The 20,454-nt window shown below is 34.4% G+C and overlaps 4 protein-coding genes across 14 annotated transcripts; 2 read left to right on the top strand and 2 right to left on the bottom strand.

Annotated features, from left to right (window-relative positions):
* Window positions 1–1,048: 1,048 nt before the first annotated feature.
* On the bottom strand, window positions 1,049–11,407 carry loco (regulator of G protein signaling family member locomotion defects). 11 transcript variants are annotated; one of them, XM_034323814.2, is made up of 17 exons: window positions 11,340–11,407; window positions 11,045–11,098; window positions 10,316–10,438; window positions 9,059–9,754; window positions 8,367–8,978; window positions 7,438–8,097; window positions 5,725–5,835; window positions 5,420–5,644; window positions 5,117–5,337; window positions 4,849–5,041; window positions 4,369–4,578; window positions 3,702–3,978; window positions 3,476–3,624; window positions 3,293–3,376; window positions 3,057–3,201; window positions 2,859–2,950; window positions 1,239–2,684 (listed from the first exon to the last, which is right to left on the bottom strand). In XM_034323814.2, the coding sequence occupies exons 4-17, from the start codon at window positions 9,698–9,700 to the stop codon at window positions 2,184–2,186; spliced, it is 4,122 nt and encodes a 1,373-aa protein (XP_034179705.1). In that variant the 5' UTR covers window positions 9,701–9,754; window positions 10,316–10,438; window positions 11,045–11,098; window positions 11,340–11,407; the 3' UTR covers window positions 1,239–2,183. The 11 variants fall into 11 exon arrangements, 6 of the variants coding, with proteins under 6 accessions (XP_034179706.1, XP_034179705.1, XP_034179703.1 ...); XR_013063063.1 differs by lacking the exons at window positions 10,316–10,438; window positions 11,045–11,098; window positions 11,340–11,407 and adding an exon at window positions 1,049–1,163 and having other exon boundaries at window positions 1,407–2,684; window positions 9,059–10,134; XM_034323812.2 differs by lacking the exons at window positions 10,316–10,438; window positions 11,045–11,098; window positions 11,340–11,407 and adding an exon at window positions 9,820–10,135.
* A 2,911-nt stretch (window positions 11,408–14,318) lies between these two features.
* Window positions 14,319–17,429, top strand: LOC117604183 (uncharacterized). The gene is made up of 4 exons (XM_034324021.2): window positions 14,319–16,658; window positions 16,740–16,850; window positions 16,923–17,073; window positions 17,185–17,429. Exons 1-4 carry the CDS (start codon window positions 14,742–14,744, stop codon window positions 17,262–17,264), a joined length of 2,259 nt encoding a protein of 752 aa, XP_034179912.2. The 5' UTR covers window positions 14,319–14,741; the 3' UTR covers window positions 17,265–17,429.
* Window positions 17,430–17,621: 192 nt separating this feature from the next.
* Window positions 17,622–19,008, top strand: LOC117604186 (protein lifeguard 4-like). Its single transcript, XM_034324028.2, has 5 exons — window positions 17,622–17,963; window positions 18,065–18,173; window positions 18,248–18,353; window positions 18,433–18,584; window positions 18,674–19,008. The coding sequence occupies exons 1-5, from the start codon at window positions 17,831–17,833 to the stop codon at window positions 18,921–18,923; spliced, it is 750 nt and encodes a 249-aa protein (XP_034179919.1). The 5' UTR covers window positions 17,622–17,830; the 3' UTR covers window positions 18,924–19,008.
* An 82-nt stretch (window positions 19,009–19,090) lies between these two features.
* On the bottom strand, window positions 19,091–20,366 carry RpL26 (ribosomal protein L26). Its single transcript, XM_034324029.2, has 4 exons — window positions 20,261–20,366; window positions 19,811–19,995; window positions 19,543–19,683; window positions 19,091–19,281 (listed from the first exon to the last, which is right to left on the bottom strand). Exons 2-4 carry the CDS (start codon window positions 19,976–19,978, stop codon window positions 19,144–19,146), a joined length of 447 nt encoding a protein of 148 aa, XP_034179920.1. The 5' UTR covers window positions 19,979–19,995; window positions 20,261–20,366; the 3' UTR covers window positions 19,091–19,143.
* Between the last annotated feature and the right edge of the window lie 88 nt (window positions 20,367–20,454).

Below are 20,454 nucleotides of genomic sequence, written 5' to 3'. Positions count from 1 at the left end.
CGTTAAAAACAAAAAAAGAAACAGCTAAATAACGATCGAGAACTGCATCGACATCGAACGGCGAAGTATCGTTGAGAGAACGCATCGAAGGATTACAATTCGCGAAGAGAGGAAAAAAATTGATTAGTAATTCGGTTTGGAACCGTTAAAGGTTACCGAACGGAACGACTCATCGTCTATTGAGGATCAGGTTGCGAGACCTGCCTTACCGGCCTTACGAGAAATGCTAATATGTATACCGAAAGACCGGGACCTCCAAGACCCGAAGACCCCCAAACACATCAAAGACCTCGTGAAACCCTTTTATCGTCTCCGTTATTTTCTTCCTTCTTTCCCTACGTTCTTTTCCTTTTCAGTCGCTGTACACGGCTCGTGCCGTCTCGCCTCACCTTGCCACGGCTCGCTTCGTCTCGTCAAAGTTCTTTCAGCCATCTAAATTTTAAATTCTCTTCGATTGAAAACCATCGCGACCGACAGGCGCACCGTGCACACCTTTAATCCTTTGGCATTCTTCTTACGCGTCCCTCCTCTCTTCTCCCCCTTTCTCTCTTTTCCCTTTTTTTCTTTTTCTCTCTAACTGACTGTATTTTTTGTTCTCTAGTCTTTCTTTTTTCATTTTTTTTTTTTTTTCTTCCTAAGTAACACGTTAATATGTAAAATGTGAACGGCTGATTCGCGGTATACGAAATCGAAAGGATAGAGAACAAGTTTTAGGGAAGAATGTAAGGTAGACCTTCGTTGCCTCTGTATTCGTTTAGCTTTAAATATTTTGCTCACCTTGGTAGGGTTCAGCCTCTTTGTCATCTCCGCCTTTTAATGAATCTACCGAAAGCAACGTAGAGTTCATCAATCCGACGATTCCGGATATCGGTGATACGAGCACCATCGACGCTTCCTCCCCCGATTGTTCGTGTGAATTTTCTTCCAACTCTGTGATACGCGATAACATTGCCATTTTCTGAAAACCAGACATTCCGATCTCTTGTATGACATTGTTCGACGTGGACTTTTATTTTTTTTAATTTCTTGTTTATTATTTTATCAACGATCAAAAGACTACCTATAGATTCGAAATCCTTCGCTCCAAACACTGTACGATAATAAATTTTTCAAGAAACCCTTTTGTTCTTCGCATCGCTTCTCTTCTTCATTTGCAAATTCTGCTGTAAGGAAAGGAAAGGAAAGATATAGTGTACGAAAAGTAACCTTGCGGATTTTCAATGATACACGAAACGCCTGGAGAATGAATAACGAAAGGAGACTGAATATCAGTTATGGAGTTAGATCAATTTAATTTATTCATTCTTCATTCTCTGCAGAATCATTCGAATTTTTTTATTTCTTGTTATATCACGATCAATAAACAAATCGAAAAATATAATATTATTGTACACGTTGTTGCTTACCTTCTTTCCTGAAGATGGTTATCGGAGTTTTCAGTATAAAAACTATCTAAATTTAAATTTGACGAAACATTTGTTCCCTGGTTTAACAATCTCGTTGATGATAACGTATCGAAGAAACGGCTTTGTAACAATTACACCGATCAAAACTCTGTAACTAATTAATTGACATCTTTGCCCGTATCAAGGTAAACAAAGTTAGCCCGCGCAAATGCGCTTTATTACGACTAACGCCATCTACCAAAACATACGGAGAAATCTGGAAACAAAAGACATCGCGTAGACCGGAAACTACTCATCGGTGCTACACCTGTATCGTTACAGATATCGTTTACCAATGATGCCAATAGCTTTCGCATTAACATTTTATTTTCAACACGAATAAAAAGAACCGACTTCTAAAACAAAGTTTATATAATTTATTTATTGCTTATAAAATCTCAAATATCTCTTTCATCGTTTGCTTATAACAACGCTCGCCGTCTATAAATTACAATAAAATATATGTCCTGTACAACCAGGAGACTAACAGCTTTGCTATATAAAAAAAATCATAAATATTCGTCGTTTCATAATAGTCGTATAAATCTTGATTAACAGTACGTTGTATATAACTGAGAAAGCTAAGGCACCTGAAACAGTTTCGGATCCTTAAGCCGTTACCCAGTCGGACGACACGAAACGACCATAAAACTGTATTCTATATCTGTAATAGGACAGATAACGAATAATAATACTAAAAGCTCGTTCCGCTGACCGTTGACAAATATTTAATACGGGTTAAAAAATATTTTTCCGACTGGAGTCGGTTGGGCTTAAGGGAACCGTGGCGCGATTAGACTTTGGTAAAGATTTCGAGGACACGATATAACCAGTTTTCGTTGTGTTTGTTACAAGATTTTTCGGTTTCGGCGGCAGGGGAGGAGGTTTCGATGATTTCGGAGGCGACGAGGTTTCAGCATCGGAAGAATCCAACCCGCCGATTCGACAGCAAGATCCGTTCTCCACGATGGTCCGATCTCCGTCCGTTAAAGTCGTATCCAACACGAACGAATTCTCGGAGGATTTACTTTGACGCTCTTTTCCCGTAACCGATACATAGAATCGTGCATCGGTAGCTCCATTCTTCGACGAAACAACCGTATTTTGATCCTTTCCGCCACAGTTTTGCCGTTCATGGATAGAACCGTAAAATTTGGAGTTTGCCTCGCAATTTGCTGATACTATCCTAGGTCTTCGTACCTTATTGCGATCCGTCGGCTTACCACCATTTTCCTTGTTCTGATCAGTAATTTCATAGCTTTAACGTCGAAATGCATCATGATAACAGTTTCAAAGATAAAATGTGTTTAAAAACGATACGATAGCTGTGCGCGCGTTAGGAAATATTGCGTCTTCGGAAAGATACATTATTAGGTTATTAGTATGCCACAAAGGATGCAAGTTTCCGTTTACCTTTAAAAAGTCTGGCAGCTCAAAATTGATCTCCGTTCCTCTCTGGTCTTCCAATCGAGATCTTTGCGCTCGTTTCAAACCCTCGTATAGATCTATCGAAAAAAGAAGAAAGAGAATCATATCTTTATCTTTAACACGATTCATTACAAGTGATAACAAGCAGAATATCGTTATCTTTATCTACCTCGCTCTCCTTACCTTCACCGTCAAATTTTCCCGGTAATTGTAATTTCACTCCGTTCCGCCATTTGGCTATTAAAGGAGGATGAGGCTTGCTAGTTTCTTCGGAGATGTAATCACTCGTACTACCTTTCTCGCTGGTGTTGTTACATTTAGATTTTCCCTTTGGCGTAATCGAAAAATCAATGAAAGAAAATTATATTTAAACCGAATGTTAATAAACCGGGTATAATAAAAATAAAAGCGTTTCGTACTTTCTTCTTTCCATGCATCGTGGAATCCCGGAGAAAAAACTTGCTGGGCAAAATAGACGAACCTTCGGAACGTTGGTCGTCCGACTGTAAAGAAAGAGTATAAACGACTTAAACGATGAAAAACGTATAAACTCGAAGGTACTCTCTTAATCGACCACTCGAATGTATCCTTCTTTTTATTACCTTACACGAGCCTTCGCTGTACTGATGCTTACTCGTACTTTTACCCACTAATAACTCTTCGAATACCTTGTTGGTAATTTCGTCTAAGGTGGGTTGAGCGTGTGACGGGTCGTTCGTCGATTTAATGGTACGCACCTCTTTCTGTGGATCTATAAAACGTTCTTCTTTTCAATACCTGAACGGATTAACAGTTCATTCATTTCAATTGCTTCGAAAAGTATATTACCTTCGTCTTTTGTGTTCGTTAAAATTAGCCTAGCTGGAGCATCGACGGCTAGTATATCAGGACAAATGCAACGGTTCTCACTCCATACAGTGACCGTGTCTAAATTGAAACCGTACTTGTTCAAAAGAGGTCTGAGCACTTCTTTCAGGGTTCTGCCTTTGTGCGCGATTACGGTTATCACGCGACGTGACGGTAGATCTACTTTTAATACTTTTGTTGGAACAACTTCCACTTCTTGACCAGCCAACACCGACGATGGATATTTCGTCTCTATCGTCTAAAATTAGAAAACATAAGGTGAATAAGTTCAGTAAGGATCGATGACGATTAGAAAAATTTCATTCTATGCACAACAGCTGGGTGTTTGTCGATGAATGTGCGAACAACTACGAAAGCTTTACTAACAAATGCATGCATGAAAATTGCAAGTTGATTCGGTAAGTAGAATCTCACGTAGTGCAATTCTTACACCGTTTAACCTCGTTCCTTATACTCGTTCTATCGTACTGACAAGCAATAATGGTTGGAATGTTTAGCGCACAGGATAACGATATACAGACAGGTTCCATGAATACCGCGACCCATGTTAACGAATTACATATTGTGTTAGTTTCGAATAATGATCGTGTAAAAGGTGCGTGAAATAAATACGAGATAGAACACAAACCTCGTCTGTGGCTAGGATTAGAACGTCATAGTTAGAGTATCGGAGAGCTCTTTTATCTAGAAGTCGTGTAACCACATCTTTAATACTCTCCGTTTGGCTAGTTGGCACAACCGTAGTCGATCCATCGGGCAATATTACCCGACACAAACCGGTACATTTGGCGCGAACTTCTTTAGTTTCGTTCGACTGTCCTTCGTAGGACGATAAAGACTACAAGTTACACATACAACAACTTTGTAGATCAGACATGCACTCATGTACCATGTATATTCTATGTATCTTCTTGACTACGCTTCAAAGTTCTATCGCGATTAAACTGTAAACTACCTTTACGCTAACTACTACAAATAATAAAAACTAGTGTATCGATATCGTATTTAACCGATCGACATTAGCCATTGATGTAATTGTCTTTTCACACGGTTCCTGATTCTTTCGTCTTTCATTACGGCACGTAATGAAAAGTAAAATGATACTCACGTGTTTATGAAACGATTGCCTCAACGCCAAATCCCATGACGCTAACGAAGATCGGCTACTAGATATAGAAATACTGTCGTCATTGTTATTACCTTCTGCTTCCCTTTTCATCGTCGTGAAACTCTTGTATATGGTTTCATTTCTACTAGGAGTTTTATTATATTCAGATTCTCCACGATCTTTCGACTTGGACCTATAAACACATTAAACGTATACATGATCACCTGCTCTCATATACTCGATATAATACATTACTTATTACAGTTACCTGTTTTTTCTATTCCAAGGAAGAATGGATTTTCTGCATCGATCTTCCGCGTCCGAATGACTCTTCTTTAACTTTACGCTAGGAGAACTGGTAAGATTTAAATCACAATCCTCCGCTCCAATTACCGAACTTCCGGTCTCTATGCAACGACGGTATAAATCCGATCTCAAAAATCTTGGATAACTATCGAATTTCATTAAATTAAATACCTGCTTTTGTGCCTGTAAATGAAAAACAAACCGTTCTAACATCTTTTCAATATTAATAGTAAAGGTAGAATTAATACGAAATATGATTTTTCACCTGTACGAAAAGATCTGACGGTGCTTCGCATAAAAGATCCTGAGTTATTTGGCCAGTGGCATGGCTATCGACATTCACGGGTTCGGCCGCTGTGTTGGACAAATGACGTTGGTAAATTTGATTAGCTAACTTACGCCGTGTCACGATATCTTTAGTATCTTTATATCTCTCGCAAGCAGCCCAAAAATAAATATTCTCATGGCTGAATTCTTTCTTTAGAAATTCCTTTAAAAAGAAGACAATGATTTTAATACATATAATATAACGCGATTATACTCCGCTCAAAAATAAAATTCGATTCTTACCGCAAACGTTTGTAATCCTTTTGGATCTTCCAGTAATTTTTCAAAACCATTCGCCCATGCGTGTATAGTTTTGCAATCGGTGTTTTTATCGTACAATTCTGTACTACCGTGCTGCATCAAAGACACGTTAAAAAATTATACGTTATTAATCGGGTAGTTAACTGGGATTAAACGAGTCATGGGGGGAGCGATCGAGCGCGTGTTCTGTGTCGTACTGACACATATAATATTTTTTTTAAGAATCATTAAAATCAAATCGAAGAATATGGACAATACCTATACTAGTAAACGTAATTCTAACAATTTAAAATTCCGAAAACTAGATCTTTACCACTACCCTGCTTTCATTCTGATACAAGTAAACCAGTACATATATTATGTATGCAAAATTTATATAATTATTCGAATAATTACATTCTATCGTGATGAGTAACCGACCAAAATGAATAATTAAATTTTGAAAATCGAAACGGTATCAAGGTATGTGTATCGATGCACTGTATTAACGGTACTATTTCTACTTGACGTTATCGATTGCACCTTGTTGATCATTAATTGATTCGCTGACATTTAACATTCTGTGTATGTTCATAAAACAGTGAAAATTAATTAATAAACAGTTATCGATTAATTGAACTTAAACAATTAATTTTAGAAAATTGAAAAACATCGAACGATCATGAAACGAGGTTTATGCAATTGAATAGAGAACATCGACTATCTGATACTGCACGTACCGATTTCACCACGGTGTCCATGTCGTGGACGCAAATCGTGTTTCTTCGTGCAGCCGCGCCACGATCTCATTTACCAAGGGAAAAATAAAAATATATTTAACAAAAATAATTTAGTTTACGAGGCAATCTTCTTAAAATCGATCATAAATACAACGTTACGCTACGTTCCTAACAATAAGGGCTACGCCCAACTGCAGCGATGCACTGTTGACAATTACAATTCCCCGCACGGTTTCTCTTCAACTCGATATGGTCAGCCGAACACAATGAGCACCGACACGACCGACGCGATCGACCGATAAATAGTTTACGATCGAACCGACAGTTTGCACAACGTTCGATTAATAAATTTTTCCAAAGAACAAACCGAACCACCGGTATACTTTAATCGTCGCTATCGTAACTGTTACGATCAACGTCACGTTCATTTCGTGTCTAACATGTCATTCTCATGTGCACACCGTTACGGGCATATATTCGCCTGTGCTTCATTTCCTTTTCTCTCTCTCTTTCTTTCTCCTACTCCGTTTACTCCGTCGGTATCTTGTTCCTTCCTACCAAACTCATTTTTTCACTCACTTATGCTAGCTTACTAGATTTTACACTTCAATTTTTCTTTTCTCATCCTAATTCCGTACCTTCCCTTTTTCTCCTCCTCCTCCTCCGCCTTTCTTTTCTCTCCCTTCCCCATGACCCAACTTTTCTCACACTCTCCCTCCCTTCTTCCCTCACCCTCCTTTTTATTCCCAAGCATTATATTTCCTGTTCTTTGAATTCATTTACTTCTTCTCCTTCATTTAATAGTAAATACATTAAGAAATAAATGCTCCAACTTCTAAATGAATCATTTTTTTAAACGTACTTCTCTCTTTTTTTTAATTACTATTATCTCGGAAGAACTATGGAGGTCGTACGCAAAGTAATGGATAAAATTAAAATGTGTTAACAAAATAATATTAAAAAAAAAAAACCTTACCAAACAGGTATCCTGCACATAGGTTCCAACATTTCGAATTTCCTGTAAACTTCCCCAAGGGCGAGAGTTATCCGATTTGTCTGAATAAGTCTGGCAGAGTGGTCGAGTGTAATCCATGTTCGTATTTAGATCTTCGAAACTATGCACTAATGACTTGGAAATACCAGAAAATACTTTCGGGCTAAACTTGTCTCGATCATCGATTCCCGCAGGTTCTGTTAATCCCGTGAAATCCAACAATCGTTTAGATCTAACTACAGAATCGTCCGATGTCTCGACAGAATCTTCAATACCGTGCAGCATCGCAGTAGTGCAAACGGACGCGAGAGAACCAACGGACGAACTAACCAACCCCTGCTTAACTGTAGCAGCAGATGGCAATGGACAGGTGGGCAAATCCCCCCTCTTCGTTCCTTTTTCTATACCGGAATTCATCTCGTGATCCTCCACCATTTCTGTACACGTACTCATTCCATTGCAAAAATCATTAAAAGCAACACCTTCATGAGTTAATTCTGTGTTACTCCTGCACATATCCGACTTATTTGCTTCGTTCCAGCATACGTTTATCCTATTTACTTGTTTCGATACAGCTCGAACCGTCAATTTTAAATCGGTAATCTCGTTACCGTACGTTTTCGACGAATACTCGTGTGCATCCTGAAAAGGTATATGAACTTTGCTTTTAAACAGAATATTATACAAACAGTACGTTCTTAATATTTTTTTCACTTAGTAACAAAAATTTAGTAATACTCGTATCAACCACAGAAATGGAAAGTTGTTCCTTTCTTTATCTTCCTTTTTTTTTTTAATACAAATACAAGATAAAAGCGTTAATCAAGAACGTAGAATTGTTGATAACAAATGTACTCCTCAAAATCATGAAATGAAAAAATAATTACAAGAATTGATCATAATGGACGTACTCTGTACTCTGAATTAAGGCAGCATCTTCTTCGAGAAACATTCTGCACGGTATTTCTATCCGAACGATTTGCACAATCATCTTTATAGCCAATTCCTGAGTCACTGTTACTCGAATGAGCCGTAGATGTACTTATATTGCTTGGCTGCGGAGAAGCAGTTTCTTGATGTCTTCTCATTTCGTTATACGAATTAGTATCGGTGCCTGTTGAATCTGATATGTACAAAGTCTGGATCGCACCGATCAGACCGTTGCAGCTATCCGGAAACTCTTGACATACATTTAATTCGGAAGTTTTTGTGCACGTAAATCCAAATATATTACACGCGCTAGAATGTACTGTATGATCTATCAATTTATAGTAAATTGTAAAAACATGGCATGAATTTGAAACAATGTTCTCTTTATCTCTAACAGATTTAGTCAATATACCAAAGTACTGTTTGTCTTGTTCAGAAAAAGAATTGCAAAATATGATCCTATAAGATGGATATTCTGCTATTACACGATTCTCTGAGTTAGTGAGCTTTATGTTTGCCACGTGTATAGTTAAAAGTACAGTGGTTGGATTTCTTTTTTCAGCCTTTAATCGCTTGATGCACTTTCTCAAAACCTACAAAAGTAAAATACTTAATAAATAATTTAAGAGAAGAATTTACAATAATATCTGTATCATTAAGATTATCTATTTACCTGCATCATGCTGGATGGATGCAACTGATTTGGAATGTCAATAGTTCCAAGATAACCGACAACAGTTCTATGTACTATTTTCTCAGAATCTCTTTTATGAGAAGCTGGTGGCGGAGGTGGAGGAAGAGGATTAGACATATCCCAGTGGTAATGTAAATCGTAGTAAGTTTCTTGGTTTTGTAATTCAGACAATGTTTTCCCTGTTGCATCAAACATGGCACCGCTTTGTAAATCTCTTACAACTTTAGCAACTCTACATTGCAACTGCAATGCTCCCATGTTACTTGCACGTGGCTTGTAAATATATTTAGGCTTACAACGTACTGTTGTTACTCCTTCTTCGTCTGAAGAATCAGAATAATAATTTTCAGCTATTTGTAATCTCAAAAGACCTTTAGAACGACCAATTAGTTGTACAACATCATCATGGGGCAGTTTACTGACATTATGACCATTGACAGACACCAAATAATCACCAGCTCGTAATCCGGCAATTTCTGCTGGACTTCCTGGAACGATGCAACTCAAAATACAAGGTTGCTGTCCCGAAATCGTGAAACCAAATCCTTTCATTCCACGCAGTACCTCCACTGTCCTTACACCGTAATTCACTCTCTTTTTTTTTCTTCTGTTTTGATGCATTCTTATACTTTCTTCTCATCAATTCTCATAAAGACTTCGATCAATTCGTCAAATCTATTAATCAGATTATCATTAAATTGATATTTTCGTAAGCTTGAAAACCTTTCGAATCATTCTACCTGACACTATATTAACTTTTATTGCCTTCTTGATGCTTCGTTGAAAAATATTTTAATATCTCGAAGCAGAATGATGCTTTTATTCTACTTCTAAATGTCAATATTAATCGTCGATATTTTAATTTTCCTTTAAAATTGGTTACCGATCGTTTACGCTTCGAATCATCACGGCGTTCTTCCTATATACATATGTACAAACATACACATATGGATGTATGTATGTACAGTATCGAGCACAGTAGTGTGACAGTAAGCTTCCCTAGGGAAAATGGCGTTACAGGGGAAGCAGAAATTTTGACAGAGGAGGAACAGAGAGTCCTCATGCCAGGGTTTTATTTGCCGCGTTGTACTGGTGCTACACCATGCGGCCAACTCTTGCAAAAGAATAGAAATTGATAAGTGACATCTAAAGGTAACATATTGTACAAGAACCGTAGATCCTTGTGTTTCACGTGTCGATAAGTTACGCAACTTCATTACCATTTTTGATAATTACCATTTATCGTCGGCGCCAAACCGACTAAGCCTAATTAGCAGGCAGCCATTTCTCACAGGGGCAGGCAATCTTTATACTACTTATCCAATAATATCTCGTTGGTGTCCAATTTAGTTAACAAACCTATACAAAAATGCAAAAATTAACGAAGAAATATAGTACGCCACAAACCCGCAGCCAATTTGCTCGTATTATTTGTTACATAATTAATAAATGTACCATAAAAATAATGATGCAGTTATTAATTATCCATCAAATAATAACGATTGCCCAGGTCTCACCGTGAGGAGGTTGCTGCGGTTTGGAGACCCGCCCTATCCTCATCCCATCCACCCTCCTTTTATGCAAATTATTTGCATACGTTTGCAAAACGTTTTTGATTGTTGTGCAAACGAACAGCAAAAGGAGTATTATCTTTATTCACTACCTGCCTATCTACTTATTTACTTACATTTTTCTTTTTTATTTTGATTACAGTAAATATACAATTGCATATTTGTCCTACATAATTATAAATACTAAGGATACCTCTCTATACGAGCGCTCGTATAATAACAAAAATTCGCTTAAATCTAAAATTTCCTAATTAAACACTGCAGTGTTTAAACTTAATTATATATTTATTCAATTACTTAACTTTAGGATCCTTAAGATATAATTGTCCTACCTAATCATTAACTTACAATTATATATATATATATAAAAATCTAAAAGGATATAAACAAACACCTATAATAAATTTGTTGATTTGGTTGGCCTTACAGCAATACGTCTTGAAACAAACTAAAAAGAAATAAACATAATTTTAAAAAAAATAAATAAATTTTATATTGCCTTAACCATAGACTTACGCATAAAAATCTAAAGGGAAATTATGCAAATTATCAATTTTTATTCTAATAAAATTATATATGAAATTGAATTTTATAAAATATTAGCAATAACAATTAAGAAGAACTCTCAATTATCAAGTATTGAAATTGTAAATTATTCTATTTTAATAAAAAGCAATTAAGCGACGTACCAAGACGGAAGTCGTGAAGAAAGCCATCATCAGGATATCCAGGAACTCGGCAAAATCAAAAAATTCATCTGTAACAAAACAAAAAAGAATTACGGTTAATTTTGAAAATTATCAATTCTTATTGTAATAAAATTAGGTATATATAAATTTGGATTTTATCAAATATTAACAATGAAAAATAACTCTCAACTATCAAGTGTTAAAATTGTAAATTATTCTACTTGAATTAAAATTAATTAAATAAAGTAATAAGATACTTACACTCTTTCCTTATGGAGCAATGCCCAAGACTCCTCTTCAGTGGTGCACTGACTCTAATACCGGATATATCGAGTAATTAAAAAAAAAAAATAAAAAATAAAAATATAGATATGAAATACTAGTAACGCGACCGTGAATAATTTCCGGCGAACAATTATAGAGACTCTACTTTCGCGATGGAAAAAGAAAAATCAGAGCCGCGATGCTCTAGCAAATATTTTATAATACGCAGCAAACACTGACTCTACTTTCGCGTGATTCCTAATCATACAAACGCAACTCTATTCAGGGCCAATTCGCCCTTGCAAAAATCAAAACATTAGAAGTATATTCGTACAAACACTGACTCTTCTGACCGCATTGCGCGCGGCCACAACAATTCCTGAAAGAAAAACTTAGTGAGCAGGGATGGGCTGGGTGGAAATATACAAAACAACATTCTTCTTATTGAGCTTTCGTAGCGGAAATACTGTTATTAATAGCTTGTAAATGAAAATATCTATGTTCGTGAAATATATTCGACGAGCACAAATATTGTTAAAGCTGAATATTGATCCTAGATTGAAATGAAATGTTTTAAATAATTGTTGATAATTATTTCAATGAATATTACATCGATAGAAAATCATTTTGTAATAAAGATAATAGACTACTGTATTAAAGCAGAGGATTTTTGTTGTTAAGATTGTTAGCATACTACAAATTGTTGGAAATTCTATTACGGCTAGATTTATAAATTATCTAATTCTTTTCAATAAGCAAAATCCAATAATTAATCATGCTTAAACAGCATGTGATTTAAAAACGTGATTCTATTTTAATTTAAACTTGCATCGAAAACTGGATATTATAATATAATTACTACGATTTAACAAAAACAGATTGTTTAAAATAATTAATAATTGCAGAAGAGAAGTAATCATTTGCAGTAGAATACCAATTATTTCAATTTTGTTTTAGTTTAAAACAAATGTATTAAAATAGTGGACGAAATTATTCAATAAAATGAAAAAGTAATTATTCTTTTTCTATGAATTGGTTAAAGAAAAAAAATGTCTCTAATCTTTTCTTTCTTGACTTTGGTAGCAAGTAATTATCAAAAATGTTTACAATTAACAACGACTCTATAAAAAACAAGTAATAATAAATGTTAATAATTGATTAGAATAAATTAAAACAATAAATTCTTATGAAATTCTATTTCAAACCCATAATATCAGGTGTCATGGCGTCCTTTCAATATTCATCAAATATCTGTAACAAATAAGAAATACCAATTTATGTCAATAAAATTTAATCAACAATAATAAAATTATTACTAATAAACGATCGAACTATAATTTATGTAAATATTTTAATAGGTGCAATGGGTACCTACTACTTATGCGGAAGGATGCTCTCAACACGTCTTGTCACTTCGACGTTCGCGAGAGAAATGGCGACAGCTTCCTTCTTGCCGAAGACCGATCAGCACCGTTCGGTATTATTCGGTAATATTCGTCCCCAGCCGAACCGAAGCCGGTAGACGAATAGATCTCATAATATTACGATGCTCGAGAAAGAACGTTATTAAATATCAAACAGTAAATTGTGTGATGCAGTATTAAAAACGTTCAATATTGGTTAGGAAAAGAGCAAGAGCATTAGCGGCAAGAACAAAAATTTTCAACTCACGTATTTTTGAAGAGAACGCCGAATTAATGTTAAAGATCAAGAATTCAGACTTTTCTTCGATGTTTCTTTCTGTTTTTTGTACTGATAACACCCGATCGGCAATTTAATTTGATATTTGAAAGTAATTTAATCTTACCTGTTGCAGACACGTGAAAGATGGACAAAGCTTCGAAGAGGACTGATGCACTGCGCCACACTCCGCGCACCTCACCCTTCAACGATGAATCTGATAGGTCGAAATGGAAGGACTCCATAATGGAATGACCAATCACAGGCATTGGTAGAAACTTCGAATTACTTCGAAACTTTAACACTAAAAGAACGGAAAGAGTCGTTGAAAATTATCAACGCCGTACTGAAATAAGGTTAAGATTACTTTTTTTAACCTAGAACACCAAAATATAGGAAAGAAAGTAGAAAAAACATGAAATATTAATGATTTTTAATAAATTATCGTCATAAAAGCAGAATGGCTGAAGAAAATATTATTTTAATTCATATCTATATCGCCAGAATAGAGTATAAATTTTCAGCTTATACATTTCTAAACATAATGTGGAATTGATACCAGAAATAATGAATCTAGACTTCTCTCCAAGTTTTTCTTCCATTTTTCATGCTTTTTATATCACGAATACAATTTAATATAATATTTTAATATTATTTATAGTACTTTGTTACAGACGCGTGCACTCATGACGGTTAAGAAAGGAAGTGACGTATGAGGTAGAAACGTTCACATAATAAATACCAAAGAAAAAACTAAATAATGTGTTTTTATAGCTTTTTTATAATACCCATCCTGCTTTAAGCTATTGTTATTTCTAATTAACTCATGAATAAAGAAAATATTGAAGTTGATAAATTCTTGTATATACTAATTTGGATGTCTTTTACAGATTTCTATTCTTTTGTAAAAGCGGCTACGGTAAAAGTTAGCCGCATGGTGCAGCACCATACTGAACACAAGCAAAATCCTGGGTGTGAACACTCTTTGTTCATTCCCTTCTTCAATACCAAAATTGCTATAAAATATTTTGCTGCTTCCATTATTCTTTTTATTTTACTTTTATCCTTTTACTCCCTTCGCTTTTTGTGATTTACATCATTATTTACAGGTACCTACATAAGTACCTCTATCTACCTGGAAACTAGACCTAATGTTATCATGTCCATTGGTGGGGATGCCTTCGGTTACGGCGCTATTTTCTTTGATTTGATCGCTAGGCTAGATCACGCAAGATGAAATATACAAACGAACGCATACAAATTTTTTGTTATGGTGAATTTTGTAATAACGTTCGTCTAAATTGGTTATGAATGATTTCGGCTTCACTACTAGCGAAATTATAAATACCTATTTATAATTTAAGTATTTTCTAAGAAGCTTTTTGTTGAATGTGACAAACAGGTTAGTTAATCATTTTGAAATCATTCTAAAGATAAAATAAAATCAATCTTACTCAAATGAAGTCTAGTGCAATAGGTTGGAAAATAATACCAAATGCTGTTGCAAACAGAATGTTAGATTTCTCTTTAATACATAAATTGGTACCATCTAAGAAAATATATCGTAGATGTAAGGCTATGAATATGGTACTTAGACGACGTCGCTTGAGAACTTATAGTAGATATGTTAAACTGAAAACTGCTGTTCTTCGAAAATTGCCAGATGATGACGAAACAGACGCCAGTGATTATTTCAGTGATACTGATTATAGTTCTTTGTATAATTCCGCTTTATCTTTGACAAAATATAAACAAACTCAGAAGAAAAATCAAGATTATTTTCGTAAAAGAAAGCTTGAAACTGATGAAAATGACATTGTACATCATACAACAAACAAAAAAGCTGTAACACAAAAAGTAGAAAGTGAAGATCTTGAAGGTACAGACTTAGGCTGGCAAGAAGTTAAGAAGAAAAGGAAAAATAGTTTAAATGACATCAATGAAAACATTTCGCATACTAACTCAATTGAAACTCAAAGACTAGCTGCTCATAAAGATGTTGAAACTAGTTTAGAAACAGCCAGTACTAATGAAAATTCTATAACTTCTCTTAAAAAACGTTCTTTGATCCATCAGTCAGATGAAAATCACCATTGTGAAACATTTAATATCCCTGGAATACAGGCAGTGGAAGGAATTAAAAAGAATTTGACACCTCTATTAGATGATATCGGTGAAACAAAGAATGAAAAGAATAACTCTTCTGCAAATATAAAAGTATGCCTGAATGAAAATCATTCTAATTCATCTGAGAGGAATGCAAATGAGCAGGAAACACCTGTAGGTAAAGATAAAAATAATCAAATTTTAAATATTCAACCTTTGCCTCATGGTAACGTAAATCAACCAAAAGATTCAGGGATTGAAGAAGATACAGAAGAAGAAGTTTTGGAAAATAAATCTAAGAATCCCAGGGAAAATGGAGATAAAGTACATGAAATAGTAGAGAATATACAAACAACATCTTCCACTTTGAATCAAAGAAACAATTCTATCATGCAGATAGGTTCACCAAATTCTGATAATCATTTGTCATTTGATAATCACAATATAGCAAGTAACATAGATTCTAGAGATATGAAAATGTTACTTAATAAAGATAAGTCACAACCTATAGTCACTTGTATGGAAATTGTTAACAAAAAGTATAAAATAATATCACATGACACATCGTTAGCCGATAATTGTACAAGTCCAGAATTAAGTTTAAACGACTTTGATAATACAGAGATGCTTAGAACACAAGAAATGGTACAAGATACAGAAGATAGCGTCTCACCTTCGGTAAACAAACGTTTACAACAATTAAGAAGATTAAATTTAACTGTGGAAAGCGAGTCCGATCTCAGCGACGATGATAACATATCCTGTAGCACTAAAAATATGATGGATGATTTACTTAGACGTTCTACAGAATCTCTTGATACGTCAGATAGTGAAGATAAATGTGTTGAGCTAACAAAGATAATTCAGTTGGATAAGAAATTGCAGAAGAATAAAAGTTTCAGAATAGAAGATTGCCAAAAAGAAAACACTGTACAATCAGTTACCAATAGTGAAAAACACATGAAAAGTAAAACACACAAAAACAGGAGAAAAAGCGAAGATAAAGAACCTGAACAATCATTACAGTTTAGAGCATTCAATGAAAATTCATATAAGTCCACATCTAAATGTTCTATTAAAGATGATTTGAATGCAACAGAAGTACATTGTCAAAGCAGTTTATCAAAGTATGTAGAACCAATTACCACTCGTTCTGATCACAAAGACCAAAATGAAGTGAAGAAATTCAATGACGAGAATCAACCGATTGGAAACGTAACGCAAGTTTTGAATGAGGAGAAAACAACATCAGGCACTAGGCCAAGCAATGTATAAATAAAAATTTTATTTTCAATTTATATATACAGCATTGTATGTTTTCTAATGCTTTCTCATCTTTTTCTTTCACAGTTACAACAATTGATAAATGAGGATGGTTTAATTCATCAAACAATGATACCCTCCTTTAGATTTAAAGACATCCACGAAGATGACATCTTTATTTTAGACATTCCATCTGTGGTATGTTATGTACAGAATATTATATTAATATGAAATACTGAAAAACATAATGTTGTATCTCATTACATGTAGGCATTTGAAAAGCATTTATTAGGAAAGAAAATGATTTTAACTGGAAACAAGTTAAAACTTGGGAATCAAAAGTATAAGATTGAATATAAAGATGTAGGCAATATTTCTTGTATTTTTGGCAGAAGAAAATCTCATAAACCATACGAAATAGGTATGAAATAAATTGATAAATACTATTTCTTTTTTTTTTTTAATTTATATTATGCAGACACAGTTGTTGATCTTTATACTTTATTCATTTGGTAATTTACTTTTTATCTAGTTAACATTAAACCTGAAGCAAGAATCGTAACACGTGAAAAAATGAATGCACATGCGCATAACAGAAATTGCATCGATTAGGAGGATTTTTAATTTTGTATAAATTTAAACATTTAAAATATTAATGAGTAAAATAAATATAGTTATTATAATAAAAGAATAAATTACCTCAGGGACAACAGCGTTATATTTTTGGAAACAAAAGCGACCTCGATATTGAATTAAGATAAGGGAAGATAAGGTAACTTCAGCAAAAAGTGATATTGAAATAGAAAATAAAGTACCATTTAAGAGAACACGATACAATAACATGATAGAATAAATATTGTACAAAAACAGTGACGATAAAATTAAAATTGGGTCAGTGTCTCTTATGCCGCATCCACATCCTCATCGATCTATGTGTATGCACCTGACACTGACGGTGACATAAACATATGTTCAAGTACCACGTAGATTTCGTTGTAACACGTTAATAAACATTAACCCGTATTTTAAACTGTCACATCTCAATCTTGTTTAAAAAATAAAATTGTCAGATAACACTGTTCTGTTTGTGGTTTAATATACAGTTATAATCTTGTGGAATACTTCGAAAAGTAATCAGTATTTAGAAATTATTTGACAACAGTCATTAGCAGGAAATAATGGCTGTGGAATCTGTGAAATTGATTAACGAAGATGTTGAGAGTGGCGGAAAGGAAACGGATGCAAATGACATCGAACATGACTTTACCTACAATAACAATGTTCATAATGCCACTATTAATATACGATTAGGTAATTACATTTATTTTACCTGAGGAGCAACTAATCTATGATAAAGCGAACTTAAAGTCGTTTAATTCTTTATTCTTATTTGTGGTTTATTACTACTATAGGTTTCCTTCGAAAGGTATATGGTTTACTGAGCGTTCAACTTTTAATAACAGTATTAGTAGGTACAGTATTTATGGCATTTGATCCATTAAAGCTCTTCGTTCAAGAGAAGTAAGCATATCATATTGACTTTTTACATGAACATGAGAAAATCATTATTGAAAAAATGTGTTATATGATTTTAGTTCCTGGACATTACTTGTATCATTTATTGGGACTATGGTTACTTTATTTGCTCTATATGTAAAAAGAAAAGATCATCCAGCCAACTTAGTATTGTTGACATTATTTGTGAGTATTCAAATTATTCTTGTTTAATATTTGTGATTTTAATTGAAAAAGTATTAATTGATTTACGTATGATTATTAGACACTGATGCAGGCTTACACCATTGCTATAGTAGTATCGATGTTCGATGTTACTACGGTTTTGGAAGCTTTGTTTATGACACTGACAGTGACGATAGGATTAACTATTTACACGTTTCAAAGCAAACGTGATTTGTCCGTTTCAAGTTCCGGGTATGTTTCTATTTGTATATTTCTTTTTCCTAGATGTATTTATAAAAATTTAAAGATTCTACACTATGTTTTTATGTATGTATTTACAGATTATTTATCGGTCTTTGGATTTTATTACTTGGTGGTTTGATACAAATATTTCTTCAAAGCACTATAATGGAACTGATGTTGAGTATCGGCGGAGCGGCGTTGATGTCAATGTTCATAATTTTCGATACTCGTCTGATAATGCATACACTGTCTCCGGAAGAATATATTTTGGCCACTATCAATATTTACCTTGATATTGTTAATCTGTTTCTTTATATTTTGAGAATTTTCGCAGCTTCGAAACAGTAGAGGCCGTATTTGTATGCACGTATGTCTATATCCTGTTAAATGTGACTTAACTTTCCTAAATAAAAAATTTTTATTTAAATTTGAAGATACTTTAGAAGTACAGAATACCTTTTAACATCACGGCTGTTCCAATATCATATTATTAATAAATATCAGGAACAAATAAATTCCAATTTTAATATTTTTATTTTCGAACATATAAACGAAGTATAGCTTAAGTTTACGAAGTTTCCATGGCGGCAGTCGAATCCTCTGTATATTTTCCCTTATCCTTGCCCAATGCTGCAAGTCTGCCTTTACTCCTTCTATCTATGATCTTCTTGCGATCTTTATCCATCTTTAACTTTACAATAACTGTCTGCAAAAAGTAAGAAAATTTGAATTTAATAAGGATCGATGTTTACTATTTGAAAAAACGACATATAATGAATATAAAATCAGTGCCAAACTCTCTGCAGTAAAAAGACTAAGCAAAACAACATCATCAATACGTAAGAGAACCTTACGTATCAATGTCATCATTATGCTACAAGTCTGATTCTATGTGAATGGTTTAGTTCATCATTTATTAAAATGACGTTATTATTTTTGTATAGTAAAACAAAGAATTGTTTATTACCTTGGATGGATCAATACCAACATATACATTAGCACTATTAGCCTTTTCTCGTTGAATTCTTTCTATGTATATGACAAACTTTTTCCTATACACTTGGACAACCTTGCCCACCTGTTGACCTTTGTAGTGACCACGTACAACCTGTTAAAATAACAAGACAAATATTTAAGATAAACAAAAACAATAGAAATCAAATGGTTTATTGGCGAATAATGTTTCGATAATTAAACAATTTATTCAATTATCTAATAAAGTCGAGCCACATTACCTGTACTTCGTCATCCTTTCGAATAGGCATAGTTCGAACATTGTATTTTTGTCTAAGTTCTTTTGAGAGAGGAGCTGACATAAGCCTTCTACGAATATGAGATGGAGCTGTAAAGTGCCTCTTTCGATTTTTTCTGCGCGACGAAGAGACGAGTGGATTGAACTTCATCTTTGCTGGGAGGATACCTGCAAACAAAAGATTACTGTTTGAATAACAATTACAAATTTTAACAGATGCCTCCAATATCACGTGGTTTCCAAAACGTTGATAGTAACTAGGGTTACTTCGCGATACAAAATGTATATACGATTTGCACGGTTTCTCGAAGAGGAAGTAAATCTCTGTAGCCGTGTGTTAAGAAATATGTATCACAATTCTTGTAGAAACTTATAACGTTGAAACTGTCTATTTCAGTTCGATTGAAACCGATTTTGCATCCAACGGACTCACCGTTTGCGGTTCTGTTTCGTGACCTCCACCGGAAGAAAGGCCGTCGTCCCACCAGCGCCGGAAACTGCCGGGACGGACGGGAAACATCTGAATGTAATTTCAGTACAGAACAATTTAATAAATAGCTCCGATTGGTTGTATGTACTCATAAAAAATTGATAATTTAGTGTTTTCCCTCATTTCGACAGAATAGG

Source organism: Osmia lignaria, chromosome 11 (assembly GCF_051020975.1).
Source record: "Osmia lignaria lignaria isolate PbOS001 chromosome 11, iyOsmLign1, whole genome shotgun sequence".
NCBI lineage: Eukaryota > Metazoa > Arthropoda > Insecta > Hymenoptera > Megachilidae > Osmia > Osmia lignaria.
This window is presented reverse-complemented; position numbering and strand designations above follow the sequence as displayed.